The following is a 12,640-nucleotide window of genomic DNA, read 5'->3' as shown; positions in this document are numbered from 1 at the left end:
GAACTTCCTTGGATGTAGTTTTTTCAAATAAAGTTTTTATTTTTATATTGAACTTTATGTTTGGAATGTTCTTATTATTTGTGCATTTGATTTTAATTGTTAATATATTATTTTGAGTCTTTTTTACCTACTGTAGTGATGAATCATTTTAGTCTTAATTTGTTCTTTCCACTTCAAAGTACAGTGGAAAACTCATTAATTAATGTATGAGAATAGAAAAGAAGTAACAGGGTGACAGTTTGAAACGGAACATATGACTTTCTGTTGTTTTGCCCTTGCTCTTCAGATATTTGCCTATTTTATTTATCTATGTCATATGACCAAAAGCCTCACTTTATAATGATTTATAAATATAGACCTATATTGAGTGTAATTTTTAATTCACAAACTATAATTGATACCAAATTAGTATTTTGTTATTGATACCTCTGGGATTTTTAATGAACAATTTGATCTTGGTAAAAGGGAAACGATTTACTAGAAGGCAATATTTTACCTATAATCTGTAATACACTTTCTGTAATTTTTAACTGTTAAAATATTTCTTATGTTCACTTCAGCTTTCTTATGGACTATGTGAAAAGTCTAGCAGCCTTCTTGCTCTTTTGACTGCAACTCACATAAATACTAAGGACCTACTATATATATATATACATATATATATATACATACATATATATATACACACACACATGTATACACACACACACACACATATATATATACATGTTATTGTATGTAACTGAAACAAAAGTTTTCACAAAAAGTACTTATTCATTGTATGTGGTACTCTTTGATCACTTTCTATTTTCATTTTTAAATGAAGCATTTTTAAAATGCTGGTTTCACCTACAGTTTGAAAAACATTGAACAAGCATGTAATTTTCTTATTGAAACTTCATTTTCATTTGACCCCAGACAATTTATTATTATTATTTTTAGACCCTAGACAATTTATATTGTATTAGTACAATTTAAACAGACCAGGAATACCTATACAGGGTTTCCGTTAGACAAAGGATTGACATTTTGGCGTCAGTGGCAGGTGACTATGGAGATAAAATCTAGATGGCTACAAATGGAACTCTGTCCTATTCTGCACTTGGGAGATTGTCTTCTTCTGATGCATTCATTGCATCAGGAGAAACATCAGTTTTCTATGAAATTCATTAGTGAACCCACTTAAGTATCAGCATATGTTCATCTTCGAATGTCATTTCTAATGTGCATATTGGTTATGTTTTTTTGTATTTTTGAATTTAGTCAAAGCAGTCCTTAAGAAGAGGGAATATGGACCGAAGTACACTCAGAATAATTTCATCACTGGAGTCAGAGCAATAAACGAGTTCTGCCTTAAATCCAGGTACAGCAGCTGTTGTTTTTAAATGTTGTAGTTCTGTCTAATCTAAGTAACCATTTATTTCTTAGGATGTGGTACTTGCTACTCTCCATGTGGAAACTTTCCCATGACTCCTTCCTAAACTGAAGAACCATTTTGTTCAGTTAAAAAAATGTTAAAATTGTTAGCTTATTAAACTGAACTCTGCTTCAGTGTGAGCAATTAGTCTTTCATGGTATCTTAAAAAAGCAGGTTTTTCAAAATGTCTATATCATACAAGAACCGTAGGAGTTTTATTATTATGTTAATATGTGGCAGATAAGATATTATCTTATCAATAAGATATTGGTATAATTTTATGTTTAACTTTTTAAAGTTTCTGGTTTATTTGGCTAGCAGAGTTGAGTAATTTAGTTACATTTATGTTCACACTCCAACTCTGTTGAGCATAAAGTTCTTCTGATATCTTTTTGATATTAATTTCTTGTAATCATAGAGATTTGTTGAGATATTTGTCACAAATTAAAAATTTCCCCCTCCTTTCTGTGTCTGCCTAAAAAAGCCATAATACATGGAAAATTTCTTGGCAATTTAGTCATCAGATTTAGCCTTTTTTTCCCTCTCCCTCCTGGTCACATCCTCTATGATATATTATCAAGAAATAAGAATTCTTATAATCAGTTTTATAACCCCCATAACTATTAACAGCCATTTGGGACATTGATGTAAAACAGTGTCCTGTTTCACATGAAGTATTTCATTTAGTTTTCACAAAAATTTTGTCAATTAAGTAGATTAGGTATTGCTGTCTCCACATTGTAGGCCAGGAAACATAGTAAAGATGTCAGTGATGACCCAGCTCATTTACTGAGTCAGCATCAGGGGGTTAGAATACATATCTTTGATACCTTGTCCAAGCTTTTTACTAATATGTGATGGTTGGTTGTTGACTTATTGTACTGTACTATATTTATTTTAAAGATTTTATTTTTAAGTAATCTTTATACCCAGCGTGGGGCTGAAAACCACAATCCCAAGATCAAGAGTCGCACGCGCCACTTACTGAGCCAGCCAAGTACCCAATAAACTCCCAAGTTTAATTTCTTGGAACTTATACCAGCTTTTTATTTATAGGCCTTTTCATAACTCTTATAAAATTTCTGTAGGAAGTACAGTGATCAAATTTAGAATGACTATTTAGCAGTGACTTGATGAATACATAAACCTTTCAGAATTCAAGAGAATGGAAAATAAATAACAGAATTGACAGATACTCTTTATGACTTTATACCTATAAATAGTATTACCATTTAGTATCACCACTTAGTATTAATCTGGATATAAACAAGTATGACTATAAATTTTGAATTTAAATTCCTAAGTAGAGGATGGTACTCTAAGCCATGTATTTTCCACTTTTTTTTCATACATCAGACATTGCATTGGGGTGTCCATAGCAGATAAAGTGCAAACACCAATGAAAGAGTTGAATCTCTGCATATTATGTTATGGTATTTTTAGTGAGCATCAAGAATAATTTTAATTTTTTCACTGTCTCTAGACCAATTTTTGTGTACAAAATGCCATCTTTAAACTGATCTGTATAGCCTTTAAAGATCAGGATCTAGGTAGTGGCTTTTATCCACCCCTAATAATGCTTCTAAGAACAAAAATTATATGAACCTTTTCTGAATAAATTCAGCATGTTTCTTTCTTCAGTGATCTAGAACAACTTCGGAAAATCAGACGACGAAGTCCTCATGAAGATACCGAGTCCTTTACTGTATACTTGAGATCAGATGTGGAGGCAAAGTAAGAACATACTTCTTTTAGAATAAATGTACAAGCCAAATTTTGTATTAATAAAAACCCATATTAGATAGACTCAGAGGTTTTTAAATGATGTATTTTAAAAGCAAAGTATTTTCATCTTTGCAAACTTGTTTGCGAATTACTAGTATGTACTAGTTAACTAAAAGTATGTGATAATTTAGAAGAAAATTTGCTGTTGAATTTACTCTTACTGTTTAGATTTAATTTAGAAAAATTTCTTAAGTGCTTTATATTTTTCCTAAAGGACCTTATGCTTTATTGTAAGATCCTCATGTAGTTATAGTTCATCTTAATTTAATTATGATTACAATAAAGTCATTAAAATGGTCTATTATTGATGGCTATGTGTGTATGCACAGATCTTTGGAAGTTTGGGGAAGCCCGGAAGCTCTTGCCAGAGAGAAAAAACTGCGTAAGGAAGCAGAAATAGAGTACAGAGAAAGTAAGTATATCCAATTTCAAATGGAGTTAATTGAAAGGAAACTTGTAGGTAATAATTGCACTCCCTAGTAGTTGTATGTCTCTTGGCTTTGGCTCTGTTGGTTCTAGCAAATACCAGTTGCCACTTTTTTAAAAACAGTATTGGGACACCTGGGTGGCTCACTTGGTTTAGTGTCTGCCTTCAGGTCATGATCTCAGGATCCTGGGATTGAGTCCCGCATCGGGCTCCCTGCTCAATGGGGATCCTCCTTCTCCTCCCCCTGCTTGTGTGCATGCGTGCTTGCTCTCTCTCACAAATAAAATCTTAAAAAAATAAAAACAGTTTCTTATTTTTCTGGTTTTCTCCTCTGTAGCTCTTTAAAGATGATGAGAGGAAACAAAGCTGGTTGGTGGTTTATTATAAGATATATGAATATTACAATTTATGGTCTGATTTGAAGATTATACTTGTTCTAAAAGAGGTAGTGCTTTCTTATGGAAAAGTCTGTTAATTCAGTTTCTCCATTTCTACTTTACTTTTTAAATTTTTTTAAAGATTTATTTCAGAGAGAGAGAGAGTCGCATGAGTTGGGGGAGGGGTAGAGGGAAGGTGAGAGAGAGAGAAGCAGACTCCCCACTAAATGCAGAACCTGATGCCAGGCTGATCTCATGACCCATGAGATCATGACTTGAGCTGAAACCAAAAGTCGATGCTTAACTGACTGAGCCACCCAGGTGCTCCCTGCCCCCATTTCTGCTTTAATTCATTCAGCAAATATTTGTCAAACATTTACTGTGAACTAGATGCTGTGCTTGATGCTTCAGATTTAGTTGCAAATAAAACTCTCAGAGCATTTAACAATCCATTAGTTGTGACAAAGCCACCTTTATAGAATTAGAATTCAGGATTATGTGAAATGTAATTTAGATAATTCTTTGATTTATATATATATTTATATATATGTATGCATTAATGACAAAGGTGATGCACACTTGTGATTTAAAAAAGAATACAAAAATATAAAGAATAAAAAGTCTCCTTTCATTCTCTCTAGTTACCATCTCATTTTACTTCCTGTAGATAACTGTTGCTGGCAGTTCGGGATATATCTACCCAGAATATTTTTGATGCATTTTCAAATTTATATACATACATTTTTTTCACTTAAACATTAATTGGGTGACACTGTACCTATTGTTTTGCATCTCGTTCTTTATACTTACCAGTCTAACCATAAACATCTTCCCATGTCTACATACAGAAATCTACCTCTCTCTCATTCTTTTTAATAGCTGAGTAGTATTCCATTGTATGGATGTAATTAGCTTTAGGTTCTCCAATTTTTTTTTTTACCATTACAAAGAACACATTAGTGAATGTCATATTTGTTAAATATGTAATAATATATTATGTTCTTATTACAAATACACGGGGTAAAGTGTTAGTAGTATTTCAGGGTCAAAGGACATGGGCATTTTAAAATTTGTTAAAATATTCTCTGAAGGAATATGGTGCCAGTTTACATTTACACTTAGAGTGTATGAGGGTGACTATTTCCTCATACCCTTGACAACGCTGCATGTTACCATTGTTTTAACTTTGTTGTGTATTTGATGGGCAACAGATGGTATCTTTAATTTTGAGTTTCTCTGATGACTACTGGTTATCTTTTAATATGTTTATTTTTTTTAATTCTGTGATAATTTTTATATCCTTTACTCCTATTGTGTGTCTTCTTAAATTGATTTTTGTAATTTTTTGATAGATTTTAACTCTTAATTTTGTATGTTCTGAATATTTTCTTTCTTTTTTTGGAGTTACCTACTTTTTATTTTTAAAATTTTATTTTGTTTCAAGTTTTTATTTAAATTCCAGTTAGTTAACGTATAGCGTAATACTGGTTTCAAGAGTAGAATTTAGTGACTCATCACTTAACATATAACACCCAGTGCTCATCACAAGTGCCCTCCTTAATACCCATCACCCATTTAGCCCATCCTGTCCCTACCTCCCCTTCATCAACCCTCAATTTGTGCTCTGTAGTTAAGAGTCTCTTATAGTTTGCCTCCCTTTCCTTTTTTTTTTTGTTCCCTTCCCCTATGTTCATCTGTTTTTTTTTTTTTTTTTTTTTTAAGGTTTTATTTATTTGACAGAGACAGCCAGCGAGAGAGGGAACACAAGCAGGGGGAGTGGGAGAGGAAGAAGTAGGCTCCTAGCAGAGGAGCCTGATGTGGGGCTCGATCCCAGAATGCTGGGATAATGCCCTGAGCCGAAGGCAGACGCTTAACGACTGCGCCACCCAGGCGCCCCTCATCTGTTTTGTTTTTTAAATTCCACATATGAGTGAAATCATAGAGTATTTGTTTTTCTCTGACTGACTTATTTTGCTTAGCATAATATCCTAGCTCCATCCACACTGTTGCAAATGGCAAGGTTTCATTCTTTTTGATGGCTGAGTAATATTCCATCGTATATATACACCACACTTTCTTTTTCCATTCATCAGTCAATGGACATTTGGGCTCTTTCTATAATTTGGCTGTTGTTAATAGTGCTACTGCAAACAACAGGGTGCACGTACTTCTTTGAATCAGTATTTTTGTACCTTTTGGGTAGATACCTGGTAGCACAATTGCTGGGTGATAGGGTAGTTCTGTTTTTAACTTTTTGAGAATCTCTGCTGTTTCCCAGAGTGGCTATACCAGTTTGGATTCCCACCAGTAGTGTAAGAGGGTTCCCCTCTCTCTGCATTCTCATCATCTGTTGTTTCTCTGAGTTGTTAATTTTAGCCATTAGTGTGAGGTATATCTCATGGTGGTTTTGGTTTGTATTTCCCTGATGATGAGTGATGTTGAGCATCTTTTCATGGATCTGTTAGCCATCTGGATGTCTTCTTTGGGAAAATGCCTCTTCCTCTCCTCTGCCCATTTTTTTTAACTGGATTATTTGTTTGTTGGGGTGTTGAGTTTGATAAGTTCTTTATAGATTTTGGATACTAACCCTTTATCAGATATGTCGTTTGCAAATATCTTCTCCCATTCCATAGGCTGCCTTTTAGTTTTGTTGATTGTTTCCTTCGCTGTGCAGAAGCTTTTTATCTCGATGAAGTCCCAGTAGTTCATTTTTGCTTTTGTTTACCTTGCCTCTGGAGACACGTCTAGTAAGAAGTTGCTATGGCTGAGGTCAAAGAGTTGCTGCCTGTATTCTCTCTAGGATTTTTATGGTTTCCTGCCTCACATTTAGGTCTTTCATCCATTTTGAATTTATTTTTGTGTGTGGTGTAAAAAAGCGGTCCCGTTTCATTCTGCACGTTGCTGTCCAGTTTTCCCAACAGCAGTGGGTTGAAGAGACTCTTGTTTGACGTTCTTTCCTGCTTTGTTGAAGATTAGTTGACCATAGAGTTGAGGGTCCATTTCTGAGTTCTCTATTCTGTTCCATTGATCTATGTGTCTGTTTTTGTGCCAGTACCATATACTGTCCTGATGATTACAGCTTCGTAATATAGCTTCAAGTCCAGAATCATGATGCCTCCAGCTTTGCTTTTATTTTTCAAGATTCCTTTGGCTATTTGGGGTGTTTTGTGGTTCTATACAAATTTTAGGATTGCTTGTTTTAGCTCTGTGAAAAATGCTGGTGGTATTTTGAAAGGGATTGCATTAAATATGTAGATTACTTTGGGTAGTATAGACATTTTAACAACGTTTGTTCTTCCAATCCGTGAGCATAGAATGTTTTTCCATTTCTCTGTGTCCTCTTCAGTTTCCTTCATAAGTTCTATAGTTTTCAGAGTACAGACCTTTTACCTCTTTGGTTAGGTTTATTCTTAGGTATCTTATGGTTCTTGGTGCAGTTGTAAATGGAATCAATTCCTTGATTTCTCTTTTTGCTGTTTCATTTTTGGTGTATAGAAATGCAACAGATTTCTGTATGTTGATTTTGTATCCTGTGACTTTGCTGAGTTTGCACATCAGTTCTAGCAATATTTTGGTGGAGTCTTTTGGGTTTTCTACATAGAGTATCATGTTATCTGTGATTTGTGAAAATTTGACTTCTTCCTTGCTGATTTGGATGCCTATTTCCTTTTTTTTTTTTTTTTTTTCCTAGTGAGGGAGAGAGTGGGGCAGGGCAGGGGGCGGGGGGAGAGAGAGAGAGAGAGAGAGAGATTCCTAAGCAGACTTCATACCCATTGTGGAATCCAGTGTGGGGCTCAGCATCACAACCCTGAGATCATGACCTGAGCCAAAACCAAGAGTCAGACGCTTAACCAACTGAGCCATCCAGGCGCCCCAGGATGCCTTTTATTTCTTTTTGTTGTCTGATTGCTGAGGCTAGGACTTCTAGTACTATATTTAACAATGGTGAGAGTGGACATCCCTGTCTTGTTCCTCACCTTAGAGGAAAAGCTCTCAGTTTTTCCCCGTTGAGGATGATATTAGCTGTGGGTCTTTCATACATGACCTTTATGATGTTGAGATATGTTCCCTCTATCCCTGCTTTGTTGCGGGTTTTTGTTCTGAATATATCCTAATGTTCCTTCTTCACATTTTGTTTCATTCCCCCCATCAGTGGGGAGATTTCAAACATAGAAGTACAGAGGAAAGTGTAACAACCCCTCAAGAATCCATCACCCAGCTTTACAATTATCAACACATGGCCAACCTTGTTTTATCTATATTCCCCTTACCCTCACTCTACTAAATTACTTTGAAACCAGTCCATTTCATCTTTAAATATTTCAGTATATATCTCTAAAAAACAGGTATTTGTTTTAGTTAGTTTATATGATAGTGATAGTTGAACTATTCTAGAAAGTTCACTAAGCACTGCCTGCAGTAATCTGTCAGTAGGTCCGAATATCTTCTCAGTTGCACCTTGGTTGAAGATCGAGGGTGGTTTTGGATAGTTTGAATTCAGGCAAAGAAAATGAGTGACCTTTTGCTGATTATTCCTTTTCTTGACAAAATTGAAAACATTTTGTCTCTTTCCATCTAATCTGGTCAGGAGGAATAAAGAATATATTTGAGGTTCTCTTAGGCCTGCAATATATAATATTAAGTCATCTGCATGTTGAGCAAGTGTAGTTTTTTTTTTTTTTTTTTTGTGCAGAATCCTTTAAATCATTAGTTTAGCATTTTGAAAAGTAATAAGGAGAATCAGTGAATCCTAGTATCTGTGGGGTTTTGGCTTCTCAGAAGCAAACAGTTGTTGATTATTTTTATATTCACAGATATGCTAAAGAGAGCTGCAGGTAAATCCACAGGGGTGAAATATTTCAGTAAAAGAAATATATGTTGGGGTCAGGGAGCTTCAGAATTTTGGTATCACTATTCAGTTAAAAGGCTTCCATTGGGTTCTTTTAGGTAATAGAGATGCTGATACAGGATATGATCCAGTGTTATTCCAACAGGGCAGATTGCCTTGGGGAATTAGATGCTTGCACCGCAGTTCAGTTCTGGTTACTCTGGGGAACTGATATAATATGGCAGGATTAAAATAGAGGTAGAGGTGCTAGTATCTGAGAAAAATGTACACATATTTTTGTTTGACAGTCAGGCTTTATTTAGGAGAATCTGAATTCTTTAACTGTATTTCTAAATTCTGTACATTTCTAAAGCTTAAAGGTGACAGTATTACCTTCCCTTGATGAGTTGATGAAATTTCTAAGTGGAAATTGAGAGACAATTATAGTCAGTAATATAGGAAGAAAAGGGGCAGAGAGAGTTTCTTGAGAGCATGGGAATTCAGTATCAAGAAGGGGAGTGGTGGGAAAGGAAGGAGATCAAGGAGAAGGGAAAGAGGGTGGAGGAGACATGCTAGGAAGGAAAGAACAAAGTAGGCAAAGTAGTGGTGCTCAAATTGTCCCATATTTGGCCAATGGAAGCACCTCAAATTGGTTCTGAGTCCCTTTGTCGTAACCTTAGTATTGTAGTGTCCTTGCTCTTAGGTACAATAAGATGTTTCAGGTTTATCTTTTTTTTTTTTTTTTAAAGATTTTATTTATTTATTTGACAGAGAGACAGCCAGCGAGAGAGGGAACACAAGCAGGGGGAGTGGTAGAGGAAGAAGCAGGCTTCCAGCAGAGGAGCCTGATGCGGGGCTAAGATCCCAGAACGCGGGGATCACGCCCTGAGCTAAAGGCAGACGCTTAACGACTGCGCTACCCAGGCGCCCCTGTTTCAGGTTTATCTTGTACATGTCCTGCCCCAGACTGGGCATTACCCATCTCTGAAAGGAGCCCCGTTTCTTTTTAGTGGTAAAAAAATTGAGAGATTGTACTTGGGGAATTAGGGGTACTCTTTTTTTATTTTTATTTTTTGAGAAGGAGAGAGAGAGAAGGAGAGAGAGAGAGGTGTGGAGGGGCAAAGGGAGAGGGAGAAGGAGAATTCCAAGGAGCCTATATGCCCAGCAGGGAGCCTGATGCAGGGCTCGATCTTATGACCTCAAGATCATGACCTGAGCTGAAATCAAGAGTTGGATGCTTAACTGACTGAGCCATCCAGGTGCCCCAGGGATGCTCATTTTTAATAGGTTGGCATATTTTTAAGGTCTTTCAAGTGGACAGTAATAGGAAATACTTCATTTTTCTTAATAGAGAAGATATATAGCCGATTCTGAAAAACTTAATGTTTTCTTTTTCTCTGTTGTGTTTTGTAACTCTTTTCTTACACTGAAAATCTTATTTCTTAATCCATTAATATAATTAATTATATTTTTGGTTTATTCTTACATGTGTGTACACACATATAGAAAGAATACAGTGTAGTTTCAAAATAGTAATACCAGTATTATTGCCATCAGGATGATTTAAGTTTTCTTGACTTTTCTTTTTGTCTTAGTATATATTCCACTAGGGATGTGTGGTTACATAATCTTTGTTTTAAATTCACTTGAAATTTCTGTCTGCATGGATAAACCATCAAATAGATGTAAAATTAGGTTCATTTGTTTCACTTCGTTTTTGATTTTTAGAAATAATTTTGATTTTTATTTTATAATTTTCGAAAACATTTGCATGATTCCAAAGTCACATCTACCAGACATAACCTTTAGAGAAATGTAGTTTCCATCCTTATCTCTTCCACCCTATTCTTCCTTCTCGCTTTGGTAACCATTTAAAAAATTAGTTTTGGAGTTATTTTTTCCATTAAAAAATATATTATGAAATAGCATATATACAGGTATCAACCCCCCCACCCCCTTTCATAAATAAAGTGTACTTTCTGTCCTTGCTTTTTTTGTTGTTGTTGTTTTTCTTTTTGACATTATGTCCTGAGGACCATTCTATAGCAGTAAATAGAGACATTTCTTCATTCCTTTTATAATACTCCATTTTGGGGGGTACACCATAGTTTACTCAGTCATTCCCCCATAGGTTGTTTCCAGTCTTCTGCTACTAAAATAATGATACCATGAATAGGCTGTACATACGTTAAAAGAAATATTCAAACACAATTTGAGAAAATAAAGTAATAGAAATTTGTTTTTCTTGGGGCGCCTGGGTAGCGCAGTCGTTAAGCATCTGCCTTCGGCTCAGGGCATGATCCCGGCATTCCGGAATCAAGTCCCACATCGGGCTCCTCTGCTGGGAGCCTGCTTCTTCCTCTCCCACTCCCCCTGCTTGTGTTCCCTCTCTCACTGGCTGTCTCTCTGTCACATAAATAAATAAAATCTTTAAAAAAAAAAGAAATTTGTTTTTCTTGTATTTTTAAACCTTGAGCTAAAAAATGAAAAATTGGTTCTTCTATCAAGATTAAGTATGTTTAGATAATATTGAGAAGAGAATCTTATATCAAAGTGCCTTGCTGGGGCGCCTGGGTGGCTCAGTTGGTTAAGTGTCCAACTCTTGATTACAGCTCAGGTCATGATCTCTGGGTTGTTAGATCAAGCCCCCCGCTCAGGTTCTGCACGAGGCATGGAGCCTGCTTAAGATTCTTTCTCTCCCTCTCCTGCCCCTTCCTACCCCCCCAATACATACATACATACATACATACCCTTCTTTCATTGCAAATCTAGATTTCTCCCTGCCTTTTTTTATTGTGTTAAAAAACACAACAGAATTTATCATTTTAACAGAGTTGTTAAGTATATTCACATTGTTATGAAACAAATCTTTAGAAATTTTTTTTCACAGAACTTTTTTATCATGTAAAACAAACTCTGTTAACCAGTGGTTCCCCTTTCCCCCCACCTGTTGCCCTTGGTAACCACTGTTCTACTTTGTTTCTATGAATTCGACTGCTATAGCTATCTCATATAAATAGAATCATACAATGTTTGTCTTTTTAACTGAGTTATTTCACATAGCTTAATGTCCTCAAGGTTCATCTGTGTGCCAGAATTTCCTTGCTTTTTAAGTCTGAATAATATTTCATTGTATGCGTATACCGCATTTTGTTTATCCATGGACATTTTGGTTGCTTTCACTTCTTGGCTCCTCTGAATAGTAGTGCTCTGAATGTGGGTATGTAAATATTTCTTTGAGACCCTCCTTGCTTGCTTGCTTGCTTTTTTTTTTTTAAATGTATACCAGCAAGTGGGACTGCTAGATCATGTGGTAGTTTTTAATTTTTTGAGGCGCTGTCCATGTTTCTTTCCATGGCAGTTGCACCATTTTATAGTCCCACCAGCATACAGAAGGTTTTCAGTTTCTGCACATCCTCACCAACGCTTGTTATTTTCTGGGTTTGGTTTTGTTTTGTTTTTGGGTAATGGCCGTTCTGATGGGTGTGAGGTGATACCTCATTGTAGTTTAGTTTTTTTTTTGTTTTTTTTTTTAAGATTTTATTTGACAGAGAGAGAAACACAGCCAGCGAGAGAGGGAACACAAGCAGGCGGGGTGGGAGAGGAAAAAGCAGGCTCCCAGCAGAGCAGGGAACCTGATTCAGGGCTCGATCCCAGGACCCTGGGATCACGCCCTGGGCCAAAGGCAGATGCTTAATGACTGAGCCACCCAGGTGCCCCCCTCATTGTAGTTTTAATTTGCATTTTTCCAGTAATGAGTTTGATATGAGCATCCTTTAATGTGCTTGTTGGCCGTTTGTATATCA

The 12,640-nt window shown here is 35.8% G+C and overlaps 1 protein-coding gene across 1 annotated transcript in view; it reads left to right on the top strand.

The window, feature by feature from the left end:
* Positions 1-12,640, top strand: part of SLC30A9 (solute carrier family 30 member 9) — an 83,505-nt gene that overhangs the window by 26,253 nt on the left and 44,612 nt on the right. Inside the window, exons 4-6 of the mRNA XM_045815987.2 lie at positions 1,264-1,363; positions 3,059-3,151; positions 3,532-3,614. Coding sequence (XP_045671943.1) covers positions 1,264-1,363; positions 3,059-3,151; positions 3,532-3,614 — 276 coding nt within the window. The remainder of the gene's footprint in view (positions 1-1,263; positions 1,364-3,058; positions 3,152-3,531; positions 3,615-12,640) is intronic.

This window comes from Ursus americanus, chromosome 8 (assembly GCF_024610735.1).
Source record: "Ursus americanus isolate L20-20 chromosome 8, mUrsAme1.1.p, whole genome shotgun sequence".
NCBI classification, from domain to species: Eukaryota; Metazoa; Chordata; class Mammalia; order Carnivora; family Ursidae; genus Ursus; species Ursus americanus.
This window is presented reverse-complemented; position numbering and strand designations above follow the sequence as displayed.